The sequence below is a fragment of the Oncorhynchus mykiss genome, chromosome 23 (assembly GCF_057628025.1).
Source record: "Oncorhynchus mykiss isolate SJ-2025 chromosome 23, ASM5762802v1, whole genome shotgun sequence".
NCBI classification, from domain to species: domain Eukaryota; kingdom Metazoa; phylum Chordata; class Actinopteri; order Salmoniformes; family Salmonidae; genus Oncorhynchus; species Oncorhynchus mykiss.
In genome coordinates this window covers 38,184,935-38,206,636 of record NC_143044.1, presented here as the reverse complement: position 1 = coordinate 38,206,636, position 21,702 = coordinate 38,184,935, and the positions used below count along the sequence as shown (strand labels likewise).

Sequence of the window (21,702 nt, the reverse complement as noted above, 5' to 3'; positions counted from 1 at the left end):
TGAGGCTGCATCACCATGTGTAACAACAGAGTTGGAACTGTGCATCAGCTACCTACAAAACTCCATGGCTCTGTTGAAATACTTGAGAAATCCTCTCGAAGTAATTACTGAGTGATCTGACCAGGCTGGATTGGTGAAATCAATCTTCTTGCTTCACTGATCAGTGATGACTGTGTAGATAGTTTAAAGTTGTATTAGTCGTATGTACAGGATACAAATGGTATTCACCATCCAACGACATGCTTCCAGTACTTCCAGTTTCCTTCTCGAAAATGCAACAACAATAATAAATAATAAAAGACAAAATTACAAACATAAAAGTAAATGCAGTCATCTCAGCTGCCTAAGTAGCGGTAGAGGTAAGACTGAGTCAGACAGTAACAGTAGTACCCACCTCTATGAGTTTGCGTTCGTAGCTGGCAGCCAGCTCCTCCACATCCCCCATAGACCTGCTCTGAGGGGCCAGAGTAGAACCATCACAGTTCCTCACCATGGGGAGAGCTGGAAGAGGAGAGAAGCAAACAGTTACTTGGGGAACAATAATAAATATAAGCACTCACAAAATGATTGTCCTGTTCCACACATGTACAAAAGTGTTTTATATGCAATTAGGGTTAAGTGCCTTGCTTAAGGGCACAGAAAGATATTTCACCTTGTCGCCAGTTTGAATCCCAGAGCCGACCTTTCAGTAACTGGCCCAACGCTCTAACCGATAGCCTAACTGCCAGCCAACATAATGATCAATATTAATGTGTTTGATATGCCTGGGGCAACAAACACACACACACCATTATCATTTGAATATTATGCAGAGGAGTATTGTCTTGTCAGTAGTTAAAGAGCCGGTTTTTCACACAGTTTTAATTGTCTGTTGGAAACCGAATAGTAGAGGGGTTACTTCCTGGAAGGTTTTAAAACAGCAACTTCTCTAAGGTATCAAACCCGCTGTATCTGCCAGGAGATGTAAACGAATAAACATTGGCATTATGACAACCATCTTCTCTAATTACTGTCTTTTGCACCAATATGCACGTAAAAAATATTTTTAATTTGTTTCTCAAAACTTGACACCATTCCATCAAACTGCCACACTGCTTGGCTCTACCACACACTCCTAAAATGGTGGTTCATCACTACTAGTTCTGGCTGGCTAAAGTCATCAATAGTGAGCTTACAGCGATTCCACATCAGCTATTAACATGGCGTAATCTAGTTATAGGAGGTAGAACAACAGAAGTTAGACTTGGAGGAGCAGTGGCTCAGTAAATCACCTACTGGGTGTCAACAAACAATAACGATTCAACATGTAGAATCGCCTGGAAATGAAAATGACAGCCAATGTTCTGTGGTCAGAAGTAATTGCACAATCACCTGCTGCTGTTTACTGTTCAACAGCATGGTCTGTTTTGCCCTTTATTTGTTGTTTATTCTGGTCTCTTGGGTGTTCATCTCTTTTTTAGATTTATTGGAGCTCTCATAATGAACTGCTTTCCTTCTTGCTAACACACTGGGCACATTGGCCGGACATGTTGGAATTGTCGTTTGAGCCTCACAACCTCTCCACCCTCAAGAACATCTGGACATCCACAATGGACACACACATCTGGGAATGACACTGTGATTGCTGAGTAATACTGTGTCTCTACTTGCATTCCACAGGTTAGACCCTTGAAAGCAACTATCTGCTCGTGATATGGATTGTCTTCTTGGAAAAGCTCTGAACCACATGTAAAAATGTTCTCATCCCCAACCATCTCCTCAGGAAACGCAAGGGTGGCCTGGCAAGGGATTAAATCCATGGCTAGCGCCCCCCATATAGGCAGGGGGAAACTCAGTGCTGACCTTGGGGGACATGAGGGCCAGAACATGGCTAACGAACTGAATGTTTTCTTCTTAAGATTTGAATCAGACAATTTGGTGTCGGAGGTAAATCAAATGGAAGCATCATTACAAATGTTTGAGGGAGTTGTTGTTAAACAGTCTGATGTTTTAAAGTTGTTCAGGGGATGTAACACATACAACAGCCCAGGCCCAGACAAAATAAGTGGAGATGTGTTAAAGCACTGTGCTGAACAACTGGCTGGTGTTTTTACAGACATTTTCCAATCCTCACTCGACCAGCAACACGTTCCAGTATTGTGGAAAAAATCAATAATTATACCAATTCCTCAAGCATCTAATCCCTCTGTGCTGAATGACTACGGCCCTGTTGCGTTGACATCCTTAGTTATGAAATGCCTTGAGAAACTTGTGAAAAGTCATATTCTCAGTGTCACCCAGAAGCTCCTCAACCCGTTTCAGTTTGCCTATCAGCCTAGCAGAGGAGTTGATGATGCCATTCTTACCCTCCTTAACATGGTCTATAGACATCTAGAGGGTGCCAAATCCCATGTTAGGGTTCTGTTTGTTGACTTTTCTTCTTTCTTGGACTTCCTGAGCCAACGCTCACAGCGAGTCAAAACAGGTCCCCACGTGTCAGACATATACAATACTAACATAGGCTCTCCTCAGGGATGTGTTTTGTCCCCACTCCTGTACATCTTGTACACTAATAGTTGTACTAGTTCCCATCCTGACAGACACCTCGTTAAGTTCGTTGATGACACTGCCTTGATCAGCCTGTTGCATGATGATGAGGAACATCATGGCCCGGTTCTAGATGACTTTGTAGAGTGGTGTGACGAATCACACTTGGTCCTCAATACCAATAAGACCAAAGAGATGTGCATAGACTTCAGGAAGTGTACAACACCAACCTCTGCAACATCTATCAGAGGTCAGAATATACAATAGAGATTGTAGAGGAATACAAATACCTGTGTGTCCTCTTGGACAATAAGCTTCAGTGGAGTAAATGTACAGACCTGATCTACAAAAAGAGCTTTTAGAGGCTTTTAGATTAACTAACTTTAAAGTAATGACTCGGGACGTCGGGTTTGATACGAAAGCTTCTTTTAGTAATAATACTTGTTCACGTTACATTTAACAACTTTGTTTTGGTACAGAGCAATGCAGGTAAGATGCTATCGGAAAGTCAGCCAACAATCACTGCACCTGCACATAATTGGCGCGTTCTCTCTCATTCCTCTCGCAAGGCATTCTGGGACTTGCAGTCAAAAAGCGTAATTCAACACAACCCAATACAATTACATATGCAAATAAATCTAAAGAAATATCTTTAGATACAGCTCAAAGAATAAACTTAAACATTAACTCTGTAACACATTAAAGTTACAACAGAGACTGTACTTTCTCAAAAAGCTGGTATCTTTTAATGTAGACTGTACTATACTGATTCTGTTTTACAAATCTTTCATTGAGAGTATTTTAACTTTTTGTATTGTTTGTTGGTTTGGCAATGCCACTGTCAGCCAGAGAAATATGCTGAGAAGGATTATCACCACAGCAAGCAAGGTACTTGGAGTCAAACAGACAGGCCTGGATGAGATCTTTAAGGTCAGGGCCCTCTGTAAGGCTCACAAAATCATTTTAGACCCAAGCAACCCCCTGTACCCAGACTTTATTCTATTCCTCTCTGGGCACAGGTATAAGGCACCCCTCGGCAGGAAAAACAGAACTAGACAATCATTTGTGCCAGGTGTGATATCCCTCCTAAATAGATCGGGCTAATGTTCCTATCGACTCAGTAAGGCCAGCAGGCTAGTCTTTTTAAAAATGTTTTATTGGTATGTAACTGTTATGAAAGTTGTAGTGTCAATTTAGTTTTGTATTTAAATGCCACTTTAAACATGTACATGACACTGCAACAAAATGGCCCCATGGGGACAATAAAGTCAGTCAGTAATGCGTAGAACTATTCTTCTTTAGACAGCTTTTGGCTTCTCACATTACAAACAGCACAGGAATTAAATCATCAACATGTATTGATCACACTTTTACTAACGCTGCAGATATTTGCTTTAAAGCAGTATCCAAATCCATAGGATGTAGTGATCACAATATAATAGCCATATCTAGGAAACCAAAGTTCAAAAGGCTGGGCCTAATATAGTTTATAAAAGGTCATACAAGAAGTTTTGTAGTGATTCATATGTTGATGATGTAAAGACTATTTGCTGGTCTGGTGTGTAATGAGGAGCAACCAGACGCTGCACTTGACGCATTTATGAAACTACTTATTCCAGTTACTAATAAGCACACACCCATTAAGAAAATGACTGTAAAAAGTGTTAAATCCCCTTGGATTGATGAGGAATTGAAAAATAGTATGGTAGAGAGGGATGAGGCAAAAAGTTACGGCAATTAAGTCTGGCAGCCCAACTGATTGGCAAATTACTGAAAATTAAGATATCATGTGACTAAACTAAATAAAAAGAAACTACATTATGAAACAAAGATAAATTATATAAAGAATGATAGTAAAAAGCTTTGGGGCACCTTAAATTACATTTTGGGAGAGAAAGCCAACTCTGCTCCATTCATTTATTGATTCAGATGGCTCATTCATCAAAGCCCACTGATATTGCAAACTACTTTAATGACCTTTTCATTGGAAAGATAAGCAAACTTAGGGATGACATGCCAGCAACAAACGCAGACTCTAAACATCCAAGTATATCGGAACAAATTATGAAAGACAAGAATTGTAATTTTGAAATCAGTAAAGTCAGTGTGGAAGAGGTGAAAAAATTATTGTTGTCTATCAACAATGACATGCCACCGGGGTCTGACAATTTAGATGGAAAATGACTGAGGATAATAGCAGGCGATATTGCCACTCCTATTTGCCACATCTTCAATTTAAGCTTACTAGAGAGTGTGTGCCCTCAGGCCTGGAGGGAAGCTAAAGTCATTCCGCTACCCAAGAATAGCAAAGCCTCATTTACTGGCTCAAATAGCTGACCAATCAGCCTGCTACCAACCCTTAGTAAACTTCTGGAAAAAAATGTGTTTGACCAGAAATAATGCTATTTCACAGTAAACAAACTGACAACAGAACTTCAGCATGCTTATATGGAAGGACACTCGACAGGCACAGTACTTACACAAATGACTGATGATTGGCTGAGAGAAACTGAAGATAAAATGATTGTGGGGGCTGTCTTGTAAGACTTCAGTGCAACTTTTGACATTATTGATCATAGTCTGCTTCTGGAAAAACTTGTGTTATGGCTTTACACCCCCTGCTATAATGTGGTTTAAGAGTTACTTGTCTAACAGAACACAGAGGGTGGTCTTTAATGGAAGCCTATCAAATATCAAATATAATCCAGTTAGAATTACCCAGGGTAGCTGTTTAGGCCCCTTGATTTTTTTCAATTTTTACTAACGACATGCCACTGACTTTGAGTAAAGCCAGAGTTTCTATGAATGCGGATGACTCAAAACTATACACATCAGCTACAACAGCGACTGAAATGACTGCAACACTCAACAAAGAGCTGCAGTTAGTTTCAGAGTGGGTGAGAAGGAATAAGCCCTAAACATTTCTAAAACTAACAGCATTGTATTTGGAACAAAACACTCACTAAACCTAAACTAAATCTTATAATAAATAGTGTGGAAATTGAGCAAGTTGAGATGACTAAACTGCTTGGAGTAACACTAGACTGTAAACTGTCATGGTCAAAACATATTGATGCAGTCGTAGCAAAGATGGGGAGAAGTCTGTCTATAATAAAGTGATGCTCTGCCTTCTTAACAACACTATCAACAAGGCAGGTCCTACAGGCCCTAGTTTTGTCACACCTTGACTACTGTTCAGTCGTGTGGCTGGTGCCACAAAAAAGGACATAGGAAAATTGCAATTGGCTCAGAACAGGGCAGCATGGCTGGGCCTCAGAACAGGGCAGCACGCTGGCCCTTGGATGTACACAGAGAGATAATATTAATAATATGCATGTCAATCTCTCCTGGCTCAAAGTGGAGGAGAGATTGACTTCATGACTACTTTTATTTATGAGAGGTATTGACATGTTGAATGCACCGGGCTGTCTGTCTAAACTATTGGCACACAGCTCGGACACCCATGCATACCCCACAAGACATGCCACAAGAGGTCTCTTCACAGTCCCCAAGTCCAGAACAGACTATGGGAGGCACACAGTACTACATAGAGCCATGACTACATGGAACTCTATTCTACATCAAGTAACTGACGCGGCAGGGTAGCCCAGTGGTTAGAGTGTTGGACGAGTAACCGGAAGGTTGCAAATTCAAATCCCCGAGCTGACAAGGAACAAATCTGTCGTTCTGCCCCTGAACAGGCAGTTAACTCACGGTTCCGTCATTGAAAGTAAGAATTTGTTCTTAACTGACTTGCCTAGTTAAATAAAGGTAAAAATAAAAAAAAGTAACTGACGCAAGCAGTAAAATATATTTTTAAAAAACACCTTATGGAACAGCGGGGACTCTGAAGCAACACAAACATTGGCACAGACGATAACATATGCACTATAAATACACATGAATTTAGTATTGGTGGAGTAGGGGCCTGAGGGCACACCGTGTGTTGTGAATGTTTTAAAATTGTATAAACTGCCTTAATTTTGCTGGACCTCAGGAAGAGTAGCTGTTGCTTTGGCAGCAGCTAATGGGGATCCATAATAAATACAAAAAATACATTCAACACAGTTGATGGTGGCTCTCACCTTTGCACTGACCATGGCAGCACTCCTCTTTACATGTTCTATATTTGGTGTCAGAAAAGGCCTATCCATGTCAGTGGTGTCCAAGCTGTACAGATCATACCATTTCTGGTACTCACGTCTGTCTGCTGTCAATGTTGGATCAAGCATTTCTCTACACCCGCAATAACATCTGCTAAACACGTGTATGTGACCAATAACATTGGATTTGATCAGGCACAAACCTTCATTTCTTAAATTGTTTTTCTGGCAAGCGTGGAGGATTCATTAAGCAGTACCAGCATGGATCTTCTCCCTCGCATTTCTTGATCTGTGTATTTTGACATCTTGAAATGTCTGTCCTGGAATTGCTTGTACTGTTCCTTGTCAAGGCCTTTTCTGCTGAGGTCATGCATCATGTCAACTTCTGTATCAATAATGTTGAATTTCTTCTTGTTGCGGGCTGACACTGTTAAGCATTTCGCTACACCCACAATAACATCTGCTAAACATGTGTATGTGACGAATAAAATTACATTTTAATTTGATGTACTTCTACGTGTGTTCCTTTCCACTTCAGGCGCTCAAACCGACCAATCACAAGAGCTGCAACAGGATGCATACTCTTTTCAAAAGCCTCTTTCATATCTGGTTGATTGGTGGCTGTTTCAAGTAGGCTTGTCATTGTGCCTCACTTCTTCACACACTTCTCATTTGATTCTTCCATCTTGTTCCTAGCCAGGGCTGTTCCCTGAAGCCCCAAGTTTAGAAGGGAATTAACTCCCTCGGCAGGGTTGGCCCAGCTGTCACCTGGTGCTGTTCTACAGGCGATAAGCATGTCAAGATCCAGTTGAACAAACAGGAGTGTGTGGCATGCTTGAACAGAGGCATATGTGGTTCTGTGGTCTGGCCCACCACCATGAATGATCAAGATTTACTTGTTGAGAAATACATCTTCACTGTAGTTCTCTCCTCTGAGAATGCTGAGATGTTCAACTGTGTGTCGAAGGGGCATGGATGGCTGGACAATCTTGTCCTTGACAGTGATATGAACTTTCCCATCATAGAATGAACTAGATGGAGATGCTGGGATATCTGGGATCAACATGACAGATGGTACTGATGTGGTAATCATGGTCGGCAGCTGCTAGAACTGGCCCACTTTCAGGAGCAATGCTTGGATGTCTGCCTCTGTTACAGGTCCCTATAGGCTGGCCAGGTTCTCCGACAGGGATGATTGCCTTATCATCCACACATAACATTTCACATGCAAGCAAACGTTTTAATGTAGTTGCACTGTACTGCAACAAACTTTGAATCTTGATGTCCCTTTCTTATCACCCGAGACTGGACCATGAACTTGAGGTCAAACCTTCCTGTGTACTGTAGAGCAGACATGGACCATAGATTCTTGGGTGTAAACTGCAGTCTTAGATACTGTATTGATGGGATTTTAGTTTCTGGTGGGAGCCACTTTTCCACCATGTCACGCAAGTCCTCAACTGAAATATCAAAAGGTAAATACAAGTACTCCCTATGTCTGTGATCGTTGACCTGAACTGTGTATTCGTTAAAATACTTGTGGTTTTCCATTCAGTTTCCTTATATCATCCAGCAAAGTACATTGCCAGTGGCACGCACACACTTTGTGAAGATCAGCAGCTCCACAATATTGTGATCAACTGTCTCCAAGGTGGGGGCTTTTCGTGGCAGCCAGACGAGACAATCAAAGGGTGTGGGGAATCCGTTAGACATCCGTTAGACTTTTTTTCACACAAAGTTTGTCCTTGTCTTTCGGCGCTAAACATTCAGGAACATGTTTGTGTTCTTTATGCGTAATGAAGTGGAGTCTATTATGAAGGTAATGGCCATCAGAAATCCCTTTTCTTTTGACAATGTTTTCACTTTCACTCTGTTCTGCAGAGTGGTCAATGGAAAAATGTATTACTACCATCGTCAGTGGCAATTTCTACATGTTCTCTAAGAATCACTCAATAAGAGCATTGGGGCCAACACACAAACCTACACATACAGACACACACACATCCATCCACAGGGGAGGCAGAAGAGGCTAGGTTAATTAACATGGTAATCAAAGCAATCTCCTTTCATAGTCCCATCACACACTCTGCTTCCTGTATCGGTCCTCCAGATAGCTCTGTGTGTGTGTGTGTGTTTAGTTTTTTGAATCTGTCCATCAGAGAGATGACAAATGACAAGAGCAGGCATGCATGATCTGATCCGCATGCATGAAATTACACACACACCAACTTTGTCCTATTCCGTTAAAACAACAACCCATGAGTGAATGTGTTGAAATCACCACTTAACATGCTCTGATGACATCAATCAAACTGTTTGGCTGACCAGTGTATACTGATAAGCTACGTCATGTGAGACTGGACTTCTAACGGAGTTGAAACTGAGTCCAAATCATAGATATGCTAACACATAAAAACCACTGTCAAAGCTACGGAGGGTTTTTATTGGTACAGCTTTTTCAAGGGGTTGTACACTACATGACCAGAAGTATGTGGACACCTGTTCGTTGAACATCTCATTCCAAAAATCGTAGGCATTAATATGTAAACTCAGCAAAAAAAGAAACGTCCCCTTTTCAGCGCCCTGTCTTTCTAAGATTATTTGTAAAAATCCAAATAACTTCACAGATCTTCATTGTAAAGGGTTTAAACAACATTTCCCATGCTTGTTCAATGAACCATAAACAATTAATGAACATGCACCTGTGGAACGGTCGTTAAGACACTAACAGCTTACAGACAGTAGGCAATTAAGGTAACAGTTATGAAAACCTAGGACACTGAAGAGGCCTTCCTACTAACTCAGAAAAACACCAAAAGAAAGATGCCCAGGGTCCCTGCTTTCTGCGTGAACGTGCCTCGGGCATGCTGCGGAGAGGCATGAGGACTGCAGATGTGGCTAGGGAAATAAATTGCAATGTTCGTACTGTGAGACGCCTAGACAGCGCTACAGGGTGACAGGACAGACAGCTGATCATCCTCGCAGTAGGCAGACCACGTGTAACACCTGCACAGGATCGATACATCCGAACATCACACCTGCAGGACAGGTACAGGATGGCAACAACAACTGCCCGAGTTACACCAGGAACGCACAATCCCTCCATCAGTGCTCAGACTGCCTGCAATTGGCTGAGAGAGGCTGGACTTAGGGCTTGTAGGCCGGGTTGTCTGGTGAGGACCTGCCTTACATCACCGGCAACAATGTTGTCTATGGGCACAAACCCACCGTCGCTGGACCATACAGGACTGGCAAAAAGTGCTCTTCACTGACGAGTCGCGGTTTTGTCTCACCGGGGGTGATGGTCGGATTCGTGTTCATCGTTGAAGGAATGAGCGTTACACCGAGGCTTGTACTTTGGAGCGGGATCGAATTGGAGGTGGAGGGTCCGTCATGGTCTGGGGCGATGTGTCACAACATCATCGGACTGAGCTTGTCATTGCAGACAATCTCAACGCTGTGTGTTACAGAGAAGACATCCTCCTCCCTCATGTGGTACCCTTCCTGCAGGCTCATCCTGACATGACCCTCCAGCATGACAATGCCACCAGTCATACTGCTCGTTCTGTGCGTGATTTCCTGCAAGATAGGAATGTCAGTGTTCTGCCATGGCCAGCCTAGAGCCTGGATCTCAATCCCATTGAGCACGTCTGGGACCTGTTGGATCGGAGGGTAAGGGCTAGGGTCATTCACCCCTGAAATGTCTGGGAACTTGCAGGTGCCTTGGTGGAAGAGTGGGGTAACATCTCACAGCAAGAACTGGCACATCTGGTGCAGTCCATGAGGAGGAGATGCACTGCAGTACTTAAAGCTGGTGGCCACAACAGATACTAACTGTTACTTTTGATTTTGACCCCCCTTTGTTCAGGGACACATTATTCCATTTATGTTAGTCACATGTCTGTGGAACTTGTTCAGTTTATGTCTCAGTTGTTGAATCTTATGTTCATACAAATATTTACATATGTGAAGTTTGCTGAAAATAAACGCGGTTGACAGTGAGAGGACGTTTCTTTTTTTGCTGAGTTTAGTTGGTCCCCCTTTGCTGCTAAAACAGCCTCCACTCTTCTGAGAAGGCTTTCCACTAGATGTTGAAACATTACTGCGGGGACTTGTTTCCATTCAGCCACAAGAGCATTAGTGAGGTCGGGCACTGATGTTGGGCAATTAGTCCTGGCTCTCAGTCGGGGTTCCAGTTCATCCCAAAGGTGTTTGATGGGGTTGAGGTCATGGCTCTGTGCAGGCCAGTCAAGTTCTTCCACACTGATCTCGACAAAACATTTTTGTATGGACCTCGCTTTGTGCACGGGGTGTCCACATACTTTTGTATATATTATATCTTACCAACCACTACTGTATTTGGACCTCCCCAAACATCCTGTTTACTTCTACAGTACATTATCATGTCTATTGTTTATCATACTGTCACGTTCTGACCTTGGTTCCTTTATTTTGTCTTTGTGTTAGTTTGGTCAGGGCGTGAGTTGGGGTGGGTAGTCTATGTTCCTTTTTCTATGTTGTATTTCTGTGTTTGGCCTGGTATGGTTCTCAATCAGAGGCAGCTGTCGATCGCTGTCTCTGATTGAGAATCATACTTAGGTAGCCTTTTCCCACCTGTGTTTTGTTGGGTGATTATTTTCTGTTTAGTGTTTTCTGCACCTTACAGGACTGTTTCGTTTTTTTCACGTTGTTATTTTGTATTTCAGTGTTCAGTAATAAAACATCATGAACACATACCACCCTGCACATTGGTCCGATATTTCATACTCGTCGTCAGACGACGAAGACAACCGTTAAAGAATCACCCACCACAACTGGACCAAGCAGCGTGGTAACCAGGAGCAGAGGGTTCTGGACTCCTGTACATGGGAGGAGATTTTGGACGGAAAGGGACCCTGGGCACAGGCTGGGGAATATCGCCACCCGCGGGAAGAGCTGGAGGCAGCCAAAGCCGAGAGGCGGCATTATGAGGAGCTAGCACGGCAGCGCAACAGGGACGAGAGGCTGCCCCCAAAATGTATTGGGGTGGGGGCACACGGGGAGTGTGACTAAGTCAGGTAGGAGACCTGAGCCAACTCCCCGTGCTTACTGTGGAGAGAGGTGGACCGGGCAGGCACCGTGTTATGCCGTGAGGCGTCCCCAGTGCGCAGGCATAGCCCGGTGCGCTACATCGCAGCACCTCGTATCGGCCGGGCTAGAGTGGGCATCGAGCCAGGTGCTATGAAGCCGGCTCAGCGCATCTGGTCTCCAGTGCGTCTCCTCGGCCCGGGGTATATGGCACCAGCCCTACGCACGATGTCCCCGGTTCGCCAGCACAGCCCAGTGCGGTCTGATCCACCCCGCCGCACTGGCCGGGCTACGGGGAGTATCCAGCCAGGACAGGTTGTGCAAGCTCGGTGCTCGAGACCTCCAGTGCGCCTCCACGGTCCCGTCCATCCGGTGTCTCCACGCACCAGGCCTCCGGTGGCAGCCCCGCCCACCAGGCTGTCTCTCCGTCTCCTCCCTCCAGGTGCTCCCTCCTGTCCAGCGCTTCCAGGTGCTCCCACCTGTCCAGCGCTTCCAGAGTCTCCCTCCTGTCCAGCGCTGCCAGAGTCTCCCTCCTGTCCAGCGCTGCCAGAGTCTCCCTCCTGTCCTGAGCTGCCAGAGCCGCCCGTCTGTCCTGAGCTGCCAGAGCCGCCCGTCTGTCCTGAGCTGCCAGAGCCGCCCGTCAGTCAGGAGCTGCCAGAGCCGCCCGTCAGTCAGGAGCTGCCAGAGCCGCCCGTCAGTCAGGAGCTGCCAGAGCCGCCCGTCAGTCAGGAGCTGCCAGAGCCGTCCATCTATTCGGGACCCGCTGCAAGGGTCCCCGGTCCGAGGTCGGAGGCGAGGGTCGCCGCTCTAAAGGCGCCACTGAAGCGGGCAAAGACTATGGTGGAGTGGGGTCCACGTCCCGCGCCAGAGCCGCCACCGCGGACAGATCCACCCAGATCCTCCCCTATAGGTTCAGGTTTTGCGGCCGGAGTCCGCACCTTTGGGGGGGGGGGGGTACTGTCACGTTCTGACCTTAGTTCCTTTATTTTGTCTTTGTGTTAGTTTGGTCAGGGCGTGAGTTGGGGTGGGTAGTCTATGTTCCTTTTTCTATGTTGTATTTCTGTGATTGGCCTGGTATGGTTCTCAATCAGAGGCAGCTGTCGATCATTTTAGGTAGCCTGTTTTCCCCATTTTAGTTGTGGGTGATTGTTTCTGTCTCTGTGTCATTACCAGACAGAACTGTTTCGTTTTCGTTTGTTCTACTTGTTCTTTTGTTTTTGGTGTTCAACGTTAATAAATTATCAACATGGACACGTACCACGCTGCATATTGATCCGATCCTTCATACTCCTCGTCAGAGGAAGACGAATTTCGTTACACATACAGCATCATCAGTGTGTTTCACCATTACGACTCCAGAGAGGCTTCAACCCAGTGAGGCTTCTTAGCTTGAGAAATGATAAGGGATAAATCAGGAAATCTGGTTTGACATGTCCATTTAAATCCTTTTTTAAATCCACTTCACAATGGCCTATGAACATTCAACTTTTTAGGGTTATCAAAGACATGGCCATGATGAACTATGTTAACTTTTGTATTGATATCTTCAAAAAATAAGGAAACTTAACGATTAAGTAACGCTAAATGCTTAAAATAATCATAAATCTCATGAACTACAGGTCATATTCACTCAGAATGTGGTCTTTGGACTCATCACAAGAGTCCCTAAAGAGTTTGAGAAAATAAGGTTGATGGATTCAAAGATGGCCACTCTATACCAGTAGATACGCCAGAGAGGCTTCAACTCCAGAGAAGTTTCAACTCCAGAGGGGTAGGATGAATCAGAGGGAAGAACAAGTGAAAGGATAAAATAAAACATGTTCAGTTATCCCCCCCCCCCCCCCCCCCCCACCCCCGCACACACACACGTTGAGTCAGTCAACCCAGGAACGTCAAATACCCTGGTCAAAATACACATTTTCCCAGGACATCTCACAAGAAATCAATCCACATGTACAGAGCAGTGCATCAGGGTGTGTGTGTGTGTTGTGGTGATTTTGGGGGGAAATGTAAAGTGTGTTTCAATAAATGAGTGCTGAGTGTTAATCAGGGGGGAGAGAGACGCCAAGTGACTGGTTGTCGGGGTGAGAAATTAAGTGACAGCAATAATGTCCAGCCAGGGTCATTTATCATGACGGGCTGTCATCAGGTCTGAAGCTCCATCATGTAGCATTACTATCTATACAGAATCTTGTGCTCTACACACAGTCTGGCCCTATCCTTTATCTACTCAGGTGGCCTTAGGGAAACCGATCGGGAGGGAAATGTACTATTAGGGGAATGGGATCAAAACCTTTTTTGAAATAGTCCCATCCACGACACTACCCAGTGCATCACAGAAGCAATTTACTTGTGTGAATACATCACCTTTCACACTGATGAACTGGCCAATGGTCCTACAGAGAGAGGACGTGAGAAGTAGCTGAGCTACTTGTCCTACAGAGAGGACGGGAGAAGTAGCTGAGCTACTTGTCCTACAGAGAGAGGACGAGAGAAGTAGGAAAAGTAGCTGAGCCACTTGTCCTACAGAGAGAGGACGAGAGAAGTAGCTGAGCCACTTGTCCTACAGAGGACGAGAGAAGTAGCTGAGCCACTTGTCCTACAGAGAGGACGAGAGAAGTAGCTGAGCCACTTGTCCTACAGAGAGAGGATGTGAGAAGTAGCTGAGCCACTTGTCCCACAGAGAGAAGACGTGAGAAGTAGCTGAGCCACTTGTCCTACAGAGAGAGGACGTGAGAAGTAGCTGAGCCACTTGGTTTAAATCAGATAGAGAAATGATGAGCACAGTCAATGCATCTCAATCATCTACAAGTGGTGCTTCACTACTGCAGGTACCCACGTGGGGAAATTAGGTACCGTTGCTATGTTACACTCCTGCCAATGGTGAGTTGGATATTATTGGGTATCTGAGGTACCAATGCCTCTGTAGTAAAATGGTTCCCAATTATAGAGAAAATAGTATTTGTCTCTTCTTCAGAGCCGCTGAGCTACTGAAACTACTCAGAGTTTTCTGCATTATCAACTGCTCATTTTCACAAGTACAGATGAGATCCCAGAAACCAATCAGTATCAAGGAGTTGTACAATTATTAAAACTTCATCTAAACCTGTGATTGCGGCTCCTATGAAAATGCAACGAAAAGCAATTGAATTTGGTTTTATAAGTCAAAGCTACTGAATGCATACTGTAGTCTATTTGGAGGCATATCTGAAATAGAGTTTGGATTCTCTGAACTGTTGAGTTGTACATTTGAACAGAAAGCATATATTTTGTTACATTGCGATGTGGAGGCTGCTGTCATGACTGTCCTGTTATGATCACAATGGGTCAGATCAGCTTGGCAATAACCAGACCTTCTCTCACCCACAGAAGAGGGGAGGAGGGAACTGGGCCAGTTTGACGTAAATACATTAATGATTTCTAATTCCAAACGGGTGGCGGTTTGTGTGCAAAGTATATGACTAATGTGAGAATAGTTCTAAAATATATCCACGATAAGTGTCCCCCCCATATCTGTTGTAACAAGCTGTAATATTGTGTCAGTCCGCTAGGGACCTGTTTCCATCGTATTAAGTTTCTAGTCAATAATCTATGTGTGTGTTTATCCTGTGTTATTATTTAGTTAGCTAGTAAATAAATAATGAAACCAATTTGTCTAGTACAGAATCATGAGAAAGGGTTTTTGCAGATGCATGAGGTCACGACTGTTCAGAATGATAATAGGTAATGAGGTAATTAATTGAATCGGGTAACAATTAAACCTAGTTAGTGGATTAAATAAATAAACAGTCATCAGATGAATGAAAGTAAAGTCACGACACTGCTATTTACAATCCTTATTATTGTGCCTTTGTGGATGATTAAATATGAATTTTAAATAAATACCTCACCCAATAATGATCTCCTATATTCACTTGTTTACCATACTGGGACTGAGAGAGATGTTTGTACCTACGTGTGTATTCTGTCAATGTGTGTTGATGGCATGTCAGTGTGTGTGTGTGTGTGTGTGTGGTGTTAGTTACTGTGTGTGTGTACTGTTTTAGAGAATAAATAATACCTAATTATTCTCATGATCAAAGCTATTATTAAAACATTTTGACCCAAAAACTTGTCTGTTGAAAAACATCAGATGTCATCTGCTGCAACCTGTTAAAACTGAGTTAAGCATTCACATCTTCTCTCTCCCTCCCTCCCTCCCTCCTTCCCACACACACACAGTGATTCCCCTATATTCATTTAGCAGCCGAGCACCAACGCTGCTAAATCGTTGCCGCCACTCCAAAAAATATGATTTAAATTATTATTAGGGGTTCACAGCGAAGCTTTGAAACCTATAATTCTTATATGTTTTTTCTTTCTTAACATGGTCAAATAACTCAGGCATAGAATGGCAATTTTTTTTCTTTCAAAATGTGCCTTAAGGTCGTCATTAATAGATTTTCTTAAATATTGGACATATTTTTAAACCTTTGAAAAACGTATTCTCATGAACCATAAGTCCAGCTAACACCCATTGTGAGGCCCATCTTTTAAAGGTATCTGTGACCAACAGATACATATCTGTATTCCCAGTCATGTGAAATCCATAGATTAGGCCTAAGGAATTTATTTCACTTGGCTGATTTCCTCATATGAGCTGTAACTCAGTAAAATCTTTGAAATTGCTGCATGTTGCATTTATATTATCGTTCAGTATAGAAAAAGGGCTTGATTACCAAAATCTCATACTATCCCTGACAAGTTGCAATGTATATTTGTGGACAAGTGAACAGTAACAGTAGGTGCGAATGAGAGCCACAAGCGCACAAACACTGCTTGCTCCTCATCATCTACCGACAATGCAGTGGAGGTGTCAACGCAATTTAATTTTCATTCACTTTGTTGTAAAATGTCCTTTGAAAAGTCACCAGAAGTAAACTTCTCACAGTCGTGGCTTGCCCCTGGACTCCCCAAGAAAGCAGCTACCTTTACCGCTGCTGCTGAAAACAATCCTAGGGGAAACACTGACATTCACATACATACAGGCACACACCCACAATACCCACCACCACACAAACCCCACAGGCAGACAAACACACTTGAACAAGCTCATACAACTCTACTGTTCCTGTACATAACAGAGCAGAGGTACAGTAGCTACAAATACTGTAGCTTGAGCCAGGGAAGGACTGGGAAAATTCTGCTCTAAGCCTACCTAGCATCACTGGGAGCAGAAGACCAGGGGACCACACTGCCTGTGCTGGGCCCAGCAACACCCTAGGCTAACACTATATTAAGGGTCCTTAATAAACCATTTATAAACCATTCATATAGGCATTTATAAGCATTTATAAAGACATTTACAAACCGTTTGGTCACCTTGTATTAATCATTACTCCCATATTTGTAAATGTTAGTAAGCTAGTTAATCACACATGTCAATATACAAATTTCCTTAAACATCATGTGTTGTGTACAGTCATGGCCAAAAGTTTTGAGAATGACACAAATATTAATTTCCACAAAGTTCGCTGCTTCAGTATCTTTAGATATTTTTTGTCAGATGTTACTATGGAATACTGAAGTATGATTAAAAGCATTTCATAAGTGTCAAAGGCTTTTATTGACAATTACATGAAGTTGATGCAAAGAGTCAATATTTGCAGTGTTGACCCTTCTTTTTCAAGACCTCTGCAATCCACCCTGGCATGCTGTCAATTAACTTCTGGGCCACATCCTGACTGATGGCAGCCTATTCTTGCATAATCAATGCTTGGAGTTTGTCAGAATTTGTGGGGTTTTGTATGTCTACCCGCCTCTTGAGAATTGACCACAAGTTCTCAAAGGTCTGGGGACCCAAAATATTGATGTTTTGTTCCCAAAGCCACTTAGTTATCACTTTTGCCTTATGGAAAGGTGCTCCATTATGCTGGAAAAGGCATTGTTCATCACCAAACTGTTCCTGGATGGTTGGGAGAAGTTGCTCTCGGAGGATGTGTTGGTAGCATTCTTTATTCATTGCTGTGTTCTTAGGCAAAACTGTGAGTGAGCCCACTCCCTTGGCTGAGAAGCAACCCCACACATGAATGGTCTCAGGATGCTTTACTGTTGGCATGACACAGGACTGATGGTAGCGCTCACCTTGTCTTCTCCGGACAAGCTTTTTTCCAGATGCCCCCAACTATCAGAAAGGGGATTCATCAGAGAAAATGACTTTACCCCAGTCCTCAGCAGTCCAATCCTGTACCTTTTGCAGAATATCAGTCTGTCGCTGATGTTAGCCTGGAGAGAAGTGGCTTCTTTGCTACCCTTCTTGACACCAGGCCATCCTCCAAAAGTCTTTGCCTCACTGTGCGTGCAGATGCACTCACACCTGCCTGCTGCCATTTCTGAGCAAGCTCTGTACTGGTGGTGCCCCGATCCCGCAGCGGTCCTGGTGCTTGCTGGACATTCTTGGGCGCCCTGAAGCCTTCTTCACAACAATATAACTGCTCTCCTTGAAGTTCTTGATGATCCGATAAATGGTTGATTTAGGTGCAATCTTACTGGCAGCAATATCCTTGCCTGTGAAGCCCTTCTTGTGCAAAGCAATGATGACGCACGTGTTTCCTTGCAGGTAACCATGGCTGACAGAGGAAGAACAATGATTCCAAGCACCACCCTCCTTTTGATGCTTCCAGTCTGTTACTTCCAGTGTGCATTTCAGCCCAGTCTGGGCTGAAATGCAGTGGAAATGTTTTTGGGGGATTCAGTCCATTTGCATGGCAAAGAGGGACTTTGCAATTAATTGCAATTCATCTGATCACTCTTCATACATTCTGGAGTATATGCAAATTGCCATCATACAAACTGAGGCAGCAGAGTTTGTGAAAATTAATATTTGTCATTCTCAAAACTTTTGGCCACGACTGTACTTGCTCTATTACCAGGTACTGCAGGAAAGTCTACCAATGGCATGCCCATCTTTTTGTGAGACATTTCACTGGTCACCCAAAACCAAGTGTTGCAGCCGGTTCAGGGAACCCGAACCAAAAATGAAAGTGATCTATACTGTTCCGGAACAGAACCGTTATTTTAAAAGCATGGGAACCAATTAATAAACTTTATTTTACGTTGCGACAATTCTTTTCCAGTCCCACAAAAATCGCAACACAATGCCTATGCAACGCCCTCACTCTGTCAAACTTATTCCAGCGTTTGCCTGCCAGCTGGAAATCTTTGCCTGTGGGTGTGCGTGTGTAGGCTACCTGCCACTCCCCTCTGAAGGTTACTCTAGCCTACTGACGATCTTACAAGTGTAATTCAGAAATTAGGGAGAGATGTTTATTAAAGAAGAATATATTGACTTTTTCAAGGATACGATAGTTATCACGTTTCACATTAGATTTATTAACTACAAAAAGGTAAGACGTGTTTTTTTATTATTTTATTCTAGTGCTGCTCTGCAGTTCAAAGACATTCAAAGTTCCTCCATAGAAGCCGCTCTTCCGTAGGTATAATTCTGTGGACCTAATTCAGAAAAAGCATGCCCCAACAAGATGCCCAGCGCTTCAAGGCAAGCTTCCTCCATCCTCACCCTCAAAATATCAGTTGCATATCACGCCCTACACTGTGACTGGCAGCACAGTGTCTGTGTTTTGTCTTTCATCATGATTTAACCATGCTGTTACGGCAAAATACAATTTGCTCGTAACGATTTTCCTATACAGATTAAATAGCCTTCCTGGTCCATATCAAGCTGCTCTATCCGAACTGATTGGTGAAGTAATTTAGTGTTGAGCTAAATGTAAAAAATATAGACATATATTTCTGAGGTTAAAAAAGGAACGATATCACCAGTACTTTTTGGATGTTCGAACTGGTTCAGAACTTTATTTTACTGGTCGGAACAGTGGTACAGTACAGAACTAAAAAATAATAATGGTTCCGTTCCAAACAGAGTGATTGGAAAATAATTTTGGTTCCAACCCCTGCTCAAAACATTTATGCCAAGAGTGTGCAAAGCTGTCATCAAGGCAAAGGGTGGCTACTTTGAAGAATCTAAAATTTGTTTAACACTTCTTTTGTTACTACATTATTCCATTATACCTGAAACTTGCAGATAATTTCTGTTTAGGGGGGTGGAGAATACGCAAATTGCGTTAGTATCTTTCTCTCAACATCTCAACCCGAACTTGATCAAGCATCTGAGGCAATTACGTAAGATTCTAATTCTGGGAATGCAGCTGCGATAACTCTAATCTAATAATTTCATGTCTAACAGATCAGATGACATGACACAACTTTTGCTCCAGTTCAAACAAAAGGTTAATTTCTTGACCAATGAGGTCGTCACTGGTGACAACGCCATCAATAACGGTTCGGGCAGCGATGACCCAGCATGCTTTGCTCTCACCACTTAAGCAATGAGTGAAAGATCGGCTTCTCTCATTAGTGGCAAGCTGCTTCTTTGCAAGAAAGTAAGTGCTGTAGATTCCCCTCCCCACTTCACAATGCTCGCTGCAGCGTTAATTGACTGCCACTTTGAAAAGTCAATCAAATTGCGTTTTGGTTATTGTGTTGATCGTCTCCACACCCACTCAAAGGGTTTTTTCGAAGATCACAACAACAACATCAATGACAGTTTGGACAGTGATGACCCAGCATGCTTTGCTCTGGCCACTTAGACGATGAGTAAACGGCCAGCATCACAGAAACAAACTGCCCTTTTCATTAGCTGCAAGCTGCATCTTCATCAGAGAACAAGCGCTGTAGTTTTCCCTCCCTGCTCTGCGATGCTCGCAGTCACCGCATCGTTAATTGATTTCCCTCCCTGCTCTGCGATGCTCGCAGTCACCGCATCGTTAATTGATTTCCCTCCCTGCTCTGCGATGCTCGCAGTCACCGCATCGTTAATTTACTGCCATTTTCAAAAGTCAATCCAACTGCGTTTGTTATTTTGTTAATAGTCGACTCTGTGGAAAGGGAGGCCCACCCTCCCTGAGAGAGAGGATCTCACAGGCAATTAATTTGCCTCTCCGCCATAATTTAACGCAAGGCAGCAGATGACTAATGACACATTTTGAAGTGGGTCAAATCAATTATTCCTCCGTCTAGTACTGAAGACAAACGCTGTCGTGGTGCTTCAACCTCAAACGTAGCATAGACTCGTCTCATACTGTACAAACAGAGGAGGAAGGGTAGGGAAGCATGGGATTGGGGTGGCTGGTGATTGATCACCCTGAATAAACACCCTTAATAAGGATTTTAACAATGTGTTGGTTGTTAATGACAGACATTTTCCATTCAAGTAAAATGTTTTTCCAAGAGTGTCTGTATGTCATATCTAGTGTGTAAGGTCATTACTGTGCTCCAACATCAGATTCCCACAGTACACACAGTGATGGCTGCTGACTATGAGGTTGGTGATTGATCATATGAATATGGCTGTGTGTGTGTGTGCATACATGCGTGCACATGCTATGATAGTCATGTTGTATGTTTTCTACTACACACCCAACGTGTTTACTAACAAATGAACATGTCTGGAATCCCAGTCATGGCTCCCAGTCAATACAACCTAGGCTACAGTGAACCATGATTCAACCTCATTGTGCGTCTACAATGTATTCTGATGGGAGAAGAACCAGAATCAGACAACATTCTGCAGACAACAAAACATTTTCGGAACATAGCTAAGTATATTGCATCATAGGTAACAAAAGCAAGGCCAGAGTTGCCAGTGTGTATTGTATTAAGTTTAAACAGTACAATTCTAAGTGAATGGGATTGAGGTTAGTGGTGCTGTTTGGGTCTTTCTATAAATAAATGGGACCAATGTGTGACATCAAAATGGATTAAACCAAAAATACAAATTATTTTCAAGCAGTTCCATGTGTACATAGAGGAATAAAAGTGAATATATGCAAATTGGCCCATAACTCCAGCTATACAACAACATAGGTTCATAGACACATTGGCAAGTCAAATTCAAGGACTTTTTAAAGCACTTCATTGTAATTGTCAACAGCCTCAATGTTATACA

General features: G+C 43.3%; 1 protein-coding gene and 1 long non-coding RNA gene across 4 annotated transcripts in view; one reads left to right on the top strand and one right to left on the bottom strand.

The window, feature by feature from the left end:
• The window catches only part of LOC149972588 (uncharacterized), a 439,554-nt gene that overhangs the window by 138,435 nt on the left and 279,417 nt on the right, over window positions 1-21,702 (top strand). The window lies entirely within an intron of this gene.
• The window catches only part of LOC110502889 (sorting nexin-29), a 172,198-nt gene that overhangs the window by 58,613 nt on the left and 91,883 nt on the right, over window positions 1-21,702 (bottom strand). For both annotated transcript variants that reach the window (XM_036960638.2, XM_036960639.2), the window contains exon 15: window positions 395-501. In XM_036960638.2, coding sequence (XP_036816533.2) covers window positions 395-501 — 107 coding nt within the window. The remainder of the gene's footprint in view (window positions 1-394; window positions 502-21,702) is intronic.